This window comes from Sinohyriopsis cumingii, chromosome 2 (assembly GCF_028554795.1).
Source record: "Sinohyriopsis cumingii isolate HCF-2022 chromosome 2, ASM2855479v2, whole genome shotgun sequence".
Taxonomy (NCBI): Eukaryota; Metazoa; Mollusca; class Bivalvia; order Unionida; family Unionidae; genus Sinohyriopsis; species Sinohyriopsis cumingii.
The window spans coordinates 30,078,172-30,088,426 of NC_142962.1; the positions used below are offsets into that span (position 1 = coordinate 30,078,172).

The 10,255-nt window shown below is 31.9% G+C and overlaps 1 protein-coding gene across 2 annotated transcripts in view; it reads right to left on the reverse strand.

Annotated features, from left to right (window-relative positions):
* Positions 1-381, reverse strand: part of LOC149804550 (mannan endo-1,4-beta-mannosidase-like) — a 38,258-nt gene extending 37,877 nt beyond the window's left edge. For both annotated transcript variants that reach the window (XM_089932797.1, XM_089932790.1), the window contains exon 1: positions 316-381. In XM_089932797.1, the coding sequence (XP_089788923.1) occupies positions 316-318 (3 nt within the window). In that variant the 5' untranslated portion in view covers positions 319-381. The remainder of the gene's footprint in view (positions 1-315) is intronic.
* Between the last annotated feature and the right edge of the window lie 9,874 nt (positions 382-10,255).

Genomic DNA, 10,255 nt, shown 5'->3' on the forward strand with positions numbered 1-10,255 from the left:
AGTATTTCTCAATTTTAGTACGCATCTATAACAGCACAGCTCCATGTCAAAATAATCATGTCTTCTTTGTGCTTTACGGCTCGAATAAATATCCATGTTGATAGGGACGTTTAATATATGTATATTTAGTGACAAAAATAGCATCTTGTACTTATAGACCCAAGAACCGGCGGTCATTGTGCCAGTCTGATTAAAATCTCAATGTAGGCATCTCGTGCCAGGTTTTGGAAAGAATTAGCGACGTGATGTTTTTAATATGAAGTACTAAGAACACCCTACAAATATGGAAACAAAGAAAATATCTCAGTTCTTTACCATTGCCACAAACGCAGGTCTCCGAGTATTCCCACTCTTGAAAATCTAGCTCATCACAAGTAATTGATTGTCTCTAAGATTAGAAACCTTATCAGAGATCGTGCTAAATGTCTGAACTTCCCGGTTCCATTAGTAGTTAAGATGGTGGGAGATTTGGGGCACTATTAAATTTTTTTGCCCCACTATAGTTAAGATGGTAGGATGGGGCAATATTGCATTTTTTTGCCCCACTATAGTTAAAATGGTAGGAAATGGGGCACTATTAATTTTTTTTTGCCTCACTATAGTTAAAATGGAGGGAGATGGGGCACTATTGCAATTATTCGCCCCACTATAGTTAAGATGGTGGGAGATGGGGCACTATTACATATTTTTGTTGTACCTTTTTTATTGAAAATTACATGTCATCAACTCTGCTTTTCAAAACGTTTCTTCTACTGTACCTTGAAAAACTTTATTTTAAAACTAAAATGCCGGTGCTCAGAAATGTACACCTTCCTAACTATATATAATGACGCACTGTCGTGAATTAAGTGATAAAGACATACGTGATCTTCTGAACATTTTCTTGTAATGGAAAATACACTCATTTAACATTTACATTTTTTATCCGCTATTCAATAGCCGGTTGATTTGTTCGATGTACTCTGTCTCGTATCCAATCAACTCTTTTAGTAGCTGGCTGTTCTGGCTTTGTAATTGGGTTAAATAATTCGTTTGTCTTTTGAACAATGTTTTGTCAATCGTTTCAATCTGTTGTCTGCTTAACTTTAATTTTCTATTACAGCTTAAACTTCATTCACAAGGTTTCAAAAATGTTTCACATAAAACCTGGGACTAAAAACTCAGTGGTATATTAAACTGAGACCAAAGGGATAGCGAGCGGACTGCACCCTCGGGACATAAATCCTATGTATACTTACCAGTATTAGAGGCTGTATTTGGCTGTATCATTGTTCAAATAAAATAAATATATTGTTTCTACAGCCCTCATTCTAAATTAACATCCTAAATTTTAATTCAGTTGATACTACAAGAAAAAACATCTACATTTTGATATATTTTCTTTCCAATTTATGAATGATGGAAACAGGGATATCTGGAGTAAAGCGATATCATATTTCTATATCCATGACAAATGTGATCCCAGATTTAAAAATCAAATAGTGATAACTGTATACTTCATTTTCATAGATAATATAGCAGCAATGTATGTTTCCATGTTTGCGAAATCTACGACTGTAAGTTATATTATTGTAAAACACAGACAGAAGTAGCAACATGGTTTACCAAAAGTCCTAGCATTGAGCAAAAGAAATTTCGTAACATTTAAAATATTAAACTTTTACCTCTCATTTTCAAAATAGGTTAATATTTTTTTAAAAAGTAAATTGAACTATTGCATTCTTGTATATTTTGCAAATAAAATGTTGCATCGTTATCTTCTCTGAAAATGACGAAATAGTAAAGCAGTATACTTGACTAAATATGTACCAGTATGCTTGACTAAATATGTACCAGTATGCTTGATTAAATATGTGCCAGTATGCTTGACTAAATATGTACCAGTATGCTTGATTAAATATGTGCCAGTATGCTTGACTAAATATGTACCAGTATGCTTGATTAAATATGTGCCAGTATGCTTGACTAAATATGTACCAGTATGCTTGATTAAATAAGCACCAGTATGCTTGAATAAATATGTACCAGTATGATTGACTAAATAAGCACCAGTATGCTTGAATAAATATGTACCAATTTGCTTGACTAAATATGTAACAGCAACATACCTTTCTTGCCATTGAAAACACTAAAATCCCAGCGATTCAGATGATCTTGAGGTCTGATTTCAACGTATTATATTTGTTAGGCTATATAAGGAGTTGCCTATCCATGGGAATGTCAGTCCCGGAGAGAACATTACATCTGTGTTTATAAAATGAAGCTTGATAATCCGTCAAGCTGTGTACAAGATGTAAATTTAATGTATTCAGCAAACTGACTTCTAACTTCTCTCAAAATTTGCAGTAAATCAGAAACAAGTAAACATTTCACGATTTCATAGTTACTTATACATACAATACGTTTAGTGTATATATATATATATATATATATATATATATATATATATATATATATATATATATATATATATATATATATATATATATATATATATATATATATATTTAATTTAATTATTTGTCTGTTAGTTTTCAATTTTTTATTCCATTACATGCTACTGCAATGTAACATTGTTTACTGGACTTGACGTTGTCCGAAATTAAGTTCATTTCTGTTTGATCTGATTGACTTTTTCTAATTCATTTATGTAAACATATTGATTTTTGAAAAAAAAAGATGATAAAGTTAACGATGTGGACGATTTCAGTGAATCAGAAAGGAAATTTTCAAACAAGCAAACGAACGAAGATGACATTTGCAATATCGACAAAAAACGTGGGAGGTGCAGTAATTGAAAATACCGTTCTGATCATTGAAACAGTTATTTAAGGGATCATTCGTTTCTTTTCACAAATAGAGTGGTCCAAACTATGACCAGTGCTCTCTAGGGTCTATAAAAATCATTGCATAGAAAAGCATATTGAGGCCAAGGGCTATCGCATATCTATCAGAGATGTTCCATTTTACAAGTCTGTCAAATAACATATTCGAGAAAAATTGCACCTGAAGGTTTGGGAAGGAAACAAAGGGCCTCAGAACCAATAAGCCAAGAGGATGAAAAGAAGATGAAATAGTATTATTTACGCTGGCTAAAAGGATTGTCACACATTATTTGCTTTTCAATTTTCCTCGTGTAACTATTTTGATACAATGTTAGGCTAGAGACAGAAGACACACACTGTATGATACATTTCATTGTTGGAGTCCCTTCAAGTGATATCGCATAAACATGTCCTCTTTAGCTAGTAATAAGAATTGTAATATATATATCTTACATTTATGCATTTTGAATTTCCTCAAAATATACTTTTTTTAGTTTGTTCTGCAAATCCGAGTGATATGTCCTGCGAAATCTGATACACACCGAAACTGTACTGAAATTTCAAGTACATTTCCAGATGAAATCCATTCTCCTTACTGCTTTGAATTGACCCAATAATCCAGTCCATCATAATCAGAAAAGCAGAATCGAGCTGGATCAACAGAGAAACAAACTCCATGGGCAATCAGTCTCAATATGATTCAAAATGTAAATTTTAAGTAGACCAAAATGACAATAATTTTTGAGACTACTGTCGAGTTCAAAGGTCGCTGGGCAGTGCTATGTGCGCGTTAATATTGTTATTGTTTATTGATAAGTCTACGGTTGTGTATTTATTTTGAATACAGCATATTTCAATTACTTTGCTTCTTGTAGTGTATTTTTTATAATTGAACCTTAGGTAGAATAAGAAATGAGCATGTAATAAAACGGTTACTGCATTTGTATGGGCAAATATGAACTCGTTTTCTCGGGTGATTACTCTACTCCCAAAGGTCGTGTAGTCTTAATCATTCAAAACTCGTTCAATCTTTCCCATACAAATGCAGTAATCAATAACTACGCCCGGGACGTTGTGAGGCAGCATAGAAATTTAACGTAACTGCCTAATTACAGACAAAGAAAACGGGAACCAGTAAGAATTTCGAGGTAAGATTCTATGATTATAGTTCATTTTTGGAACTTGGAAAGTACTGTGGAAATTCGATTTTATTTATCGACCGATGAGAAAGTTGGCCTTATTGAGGGAATTCTAATGCAACATTGTATTACCTTTGTTTAAAAAAAAGTTACAATTTACCCACATGTTTATGGCACGATTCACTATTATTATTATTATGAGAGAGAGAGAGAGAAAAAAAACCATTATCAGAAAGGTAAATTGTTGTATTCTTTAATACTAGGATACTTTGGAGGTCCAGCGACTGTACTTATAACGAAAATAAGTTTTATTCCCAACAGGTTAAACAGAGAATGAGCAGCAAATATCATCCCTGTTTTAGCGTTTTTCTTTTAAATTTTAGATAAAGATAGGATATTTTTCCTTAAAGACACAAACACACTATATTATTCTAAAATAATTGTGTGGGATATTCTTTTAATAATTTCTCTGTCTGTCTCTGTCTCTGTGTATCTCTGTATATGTATCTATCTCAATAATGATTATGAGTCGTGGTACATAAAGATTATGAACAGTTTATAACGTGTAACCTTGTTGCTCAATAAAGGTAATACAAATGTCTCCTATAATAGGTATTATGTATATTTAATTTAATTTGTTTCTTTGTTAGTTTAAATTTGTTTTATTCCATTACATGCTATTGTAATGTAACATTCTTTACTGGACTTGACCTTGTCCAAAATTGAGTTCAGTTCTGTTTGATCTGATTGACTTTATAATTATTTTTATTTATGTAAACACGTTGATTTGGGTCAGGGTTTTGGAGAAACCAAAGTGAATTTTATAGGGTATTATGTTTTAAATAAACAAGTCTCATTAAATCATTCTAGAAAGTTATTTTCCATTAGGTAATGGTTGTTTTTAGAAAATGCTAATTTGTGACCTGAGGTTGAACAGAGAACTATATTATCTTGTGACTTTCAGAATTTTGTCAGTCGTGCTTTACCACCTAACATTTTAAGTTGTGTTATGTTGTGACCAGTTTGGGCTGAATTTTTATTTCTTTCAAATTACTGAATTCAAGTGATTATTTTCTCTGGGAATACAAAAGTGCTCCGACAAAATTCTTGGATAAAGACATTCACTGGAATTTATATTGAATTTAAACCTGGAATAATATTTCTGTGATTCAACAAGAAACAGCTGACACATCAGGACTTCACAAACTGTAACAGACACGTCATCACATTCATTGTTAAATCTCACTGGGACTTGAACTCAGTTTCATTTAGGATTTATTTATTAAATAATACTCGTGTTTTAATTCTTGGATTAATTTTGGATTCAATTCGTAAAAACAGTAAGTTCTTCTTTTTCATTTTTCACTTTTGTATTCAGGGAAAAAATTATTTGTTAAATTTGACAAAGCCTGTTGTCTTCACACTATTCTGTTACTTATTTTAAGAGCATATACTCGTAACTATATATATATATATATATATATATATATATATATATATATATATATATATATATATATATATATATATATATATATGTAACAGAAACATATATATATATAGTTACGAGTCTATGCTTTTAAAATAGGCATATGTACATACGTACATACATACATACATACATACATACATACAAACATACACACGTACGTACATACATACATACATACATACATTTCGTAATAATAACAATTGATACATTTAGTCTTTTGAAAAAAATCATGTTCGATGATTTAAATGCTAACTGAACCGCCACCTTCTGCTTCATTAGTTGTGCCAATTTGTCTTTTAGTCATTTCCTATTTTGTTGTTTGGTTTCACTTTCTTTGGGTTGATTCTCCATATATTTATGTTTTAGGTACCTGAAAGTGGATGGTATACCAAACTCTATTCTGATTTTGAAATATGCATTACTAGAATGTCAAGAGCACGTTCAAAATTAATGAGTTTATTATTTTAGTCTTCGATGTGTGATGTTATCTCATGCCAACACAAGTCATTGGGAACATATATATTATATTTATATCTTGCGACATGTTGGTAACAGAAATATTTATATTTTGCGACATGTTGGTAGCATAAATATTATATATTGAGACATGTTTTATTAATTGGTTTGACATTTAATTGACTGCTAAAATACAACACTTGAAGAGCCTAGGGCGATTTGTATATGATGTAAAACAAAATTCATAAGCTGAAAAGGATACCGTGTTCATCATTATGATGTTCATGTATCAAAGTAAGTTCATTTACTTATAGCTTTCCACTTAATTAAATAGACAGTATCTGTTCACATCAACTCTAATATTCATTTTGATCACACATTCTTCGACTCACGTGTCCAAAAATGAATATGGTTTAAACTTCTAATCGACATGCTGTCTTGTTCATCTTTGAAAATGCCTGGTATTTGTTTTGTTTACCTCTGATATATTGAGCACTGTGTCCTTGGAATAATCCCTTGTTCGTAAAATGTGATAGATTGAACACTTTGTCCTTAAAATAATCCCTGGTTCTTAAATTTCGATAGACTGGGCACGTTGTTCTTGAAATAATCCATAGTTCGTAAAATGTGATATTTTCCTTTACAATGCTGTAAAAGTTGTCAGTTTCAACATAAATGCATAGATAATATGCATCAGTCATTAGGAGTTCTATTCTACTGATGTACGAAATATTTAACTTGCTTTGTAGAATTTGAACGTAAGCCATTTTTATAGTTCTTACACAATAAATACACCATAAAAATATCCTATTTTGATATCATTTTGATTTTCGTTCTAACCACAACTAAATCTTCATCACTAATTGTTTATAATCGTCATTTTAAAAGTAAAATTTTTAGAAGACCATAAGAAAAACGTTTAATCATTTAAGAATGCTAATTTTGTCCTTGGTGAAATTTTGTAGGGTATTGCCTACTATATTTTCCTCGTTAGACTTTATCCTATAACAACATACATAATCTTGCAATGATAACTCGTGTAGCAAGTTTGGCCAAAGGCACAGATGCATAAAACACCAAAGCAACCAGTGCACGTTTTATTTGTCAAGTATTTTGTCAATATTACAACTTGCACTTACACAGTCTTCAAAACTGTCATTCTTATTTCATCATTAACCTTGTGTTAGCCCTTTGAAATCTATATGTTTTTGAAGCTAGCAAAAAGGACTCGTTGTAGGTAGAGTCAAACGTAATGTAAATGACAAGAGAAAAGAAAATAATCCGATAAAGTTTTTAATTCCATTTGATGTCATGTACTCGTCATTTATTTTATTGTATAAGGTGTTCAAGTTATCGATTTTGGAACACAATTGCTTTACATTCATATCAAGAATAAATGAAATCTTACAATGATTTGGAAATATTAGCAGTTCTGTCATTTACAAACATTTCAAAGGTCTTCTTATTTTTTGTCTCGTTTATTTTGTTTGCAATTCCTTTTCAGTCAGTACGTTACCGGTTATCTGTTTATCTGTGCCATTTGCAATAGCTATGTTCAATTTCTCTTTGTACTGAAATGATGTCACTTTTTTCTTGTATAAATCCCAGTTAATTTTCTAGATGCAAACTGTGTGTTGTGAAGATTTTGAAATGAAATACATTGAACATAAAGTTGATGATGTTTATAATCTTAATATTGTATAAGCTTAATATTGATTATTTATGTCTGAAAATTGTAATAAAGACAAATAAAAGACAATAAAGAGACCAAAAAGACCATAAGATCAAGAAGACCAAAACACCATAAAGACCATAAGACCAAAAAGAACAGAAAGATCATCACGACCATCAGACCAATAGACCATAAAGACTAAAAGACCATCAAAACCAAAAAGACCAAAACGATCATCAAGACCACCAGGACCATCAAGACCATAAAGACTAAAAAGACCATCAAGACCATAAAGACAGAAAAGACCGAAAAGACCATCAAGACCATAAAGACCGAAAAGACCATCAAGACCATAAAGACAGAAAAGACCGAAAAGACCATCAAGACCATAAAGACTAAAAAGACCATCAAGACCATAAAGACTAAAAAGACCATCAAGACCATAAAGACCGAAAAGACCGAAAAGACCATCAAGACCATAAAGACTAAAAAGACCATCAAGACCATAAAGACTAAAAAGACCATCAAGACCATAAAGACCGAAAAGACCATCAAGACCATAAAGACAGAAAAGACCGAAAAGACCATCGAGACCATAAAGACAGAAAAGACCATAAAGATTGAAAAGACCGAAAAGACCATCAAGACCATAAAGACAGAAAAGACTGAAAAGACCATCAAGACCATGAAGACTAAAAAGACCATCAAGACCATAAAGACTAAAGAGACCATCAAGACCATAAAGACCGAAAAGACCGAAAAGACCATCAAGACCATAAAGACTAAAAAGACCATCAAGACCATAAAGACCGAAAAGACCATCAAGACCATAAAGACAGAAAAGACCGAAAAGACCATCAAGACCATAAAGACCGAAAAGACCATCAAGACCATAAAGACCGAAAAGACCATCAAGACCATAAAGACAGAAAAGACCGAAAAGACCATCAAGACCATAAAGACTAAAAAGACCATCAAGACCATAAAGACCGAAAAGACCATCAAGACCATAAAGACAGAAAAGACCGAAAAGACCATCAAGACCATAAAGACTAAAAAGACCATCAAGACCATAAAGACCGAAAAGACCATCAAGACCATAAAGACAGAAAAGACCGAAAAGACCATCAAGACCATAAAGAAGAAAAAGACCATCAAGACCATAAAGATCTAAAAGACCATAAAATCAAAAGACCATTAAGACCAAAAAGACCATTAAGACCATTTAGACCATTTAGACCATAAAGACCAAAAGACAAAAAAGACGATAAGACCAAAAGACCAAAAGACATACCAAAAGACCCTAAAGACCTTCAAGACCATAGACCAAAAAGACCAAAAAGAATATTATCAACACCATATTATGCTGCAGAAATTATGCAAAAATAAAGTTTATGATGGAAGTTATAAATTTATGGAATAATCATTACTATTTATGTTGCTGTAAATTCATTTTTGTTTCGTTTATACTTAATGTTGTCAAGACATGAGAATGTGGTCTAGTAACTGCGATTCTGCTTGATTATGTTTTTGTGGGGAATGGTTTGGGGGAGGAATGTTCTTATCGTTTCTTTAAAACAAGATCTGTACCTTGGAATAACCACATTAAGCGGTATGAGGACATTAACAGTCATTTAAACCTGATCGTTTAAGAACGTTCTCGTAAAGGGGCATCAGGATGTTTAAACCGTCTCCAAACAGCTCGGCTGTTGGCTATTTATAAGGGCTTTGTATATGGGTGCAACGATATTGGATTTAACCTGTTTCGTTAGGTTTTCGTGTAATGGTGCAAGGGTGATCAAACCGTTTTATTCAGCTTCATAGATCTCACGTATAACGACTCTATGGTCTTAAACTATGTAACAGAATGAAAATAAAACCAACAAGTTCAACAAATAATAGGAAATGTCCTTTCACAAGTACAAAAGTATAGAATGTAATGAATTAATTATAAAAGTCTTGAATATACTAATCTACCAATTGTCATAAAGTATCACACTGATATAATCCTGAATATCTTTGAATGAGTACTCACTGATATCAAAGTAGTATCTAAGTCCAAAAACGTAATGAGCACTTTGTAATTCCTTTGAATAATATAAATAATAATTCCTCTTAAATTACATCTAAACACAACAGTAAATGATTACACAGAATGAACTTCAAACAAAAATGAAGAATTTGTTTCTTGAAAAAAAAGGTAATGAAAACTTCCAAACTATTTTAAGTTCGCTTCCAGATCATACCAAATTCGTAATAAAGGTTTGCCCTGAACTCAGTGTTTAATAAATGTCTTCCAAAACTTAACAAAACTCCGGTTGGCTAAAACTCTATCCTCAATTACGGGGACTTCCTGGGTTCTTCCTCCACCATTAATACTGGCCGCCATGTATAGCCTATCATATGCTGAAAAATGGCGTTAAACCCTACAACAACAACAACACTTCAAATTTACGTCTGTCGTTGATTAAGTATTCCAAATAGATTTCTACATTAAGTTCCATTTCCTTACATTACAATTAGTTTCTCGATTTTCACGGCTTTATTATCCCTGATATTAAAATGGGGACAATTTTTCGCATAAAGATCAAATCGTAATTTTAATTTCTAAACATGGAAAACTAAAGAATATTTGACGTATCACAATATAATCATTACCTTCCATTCTTTA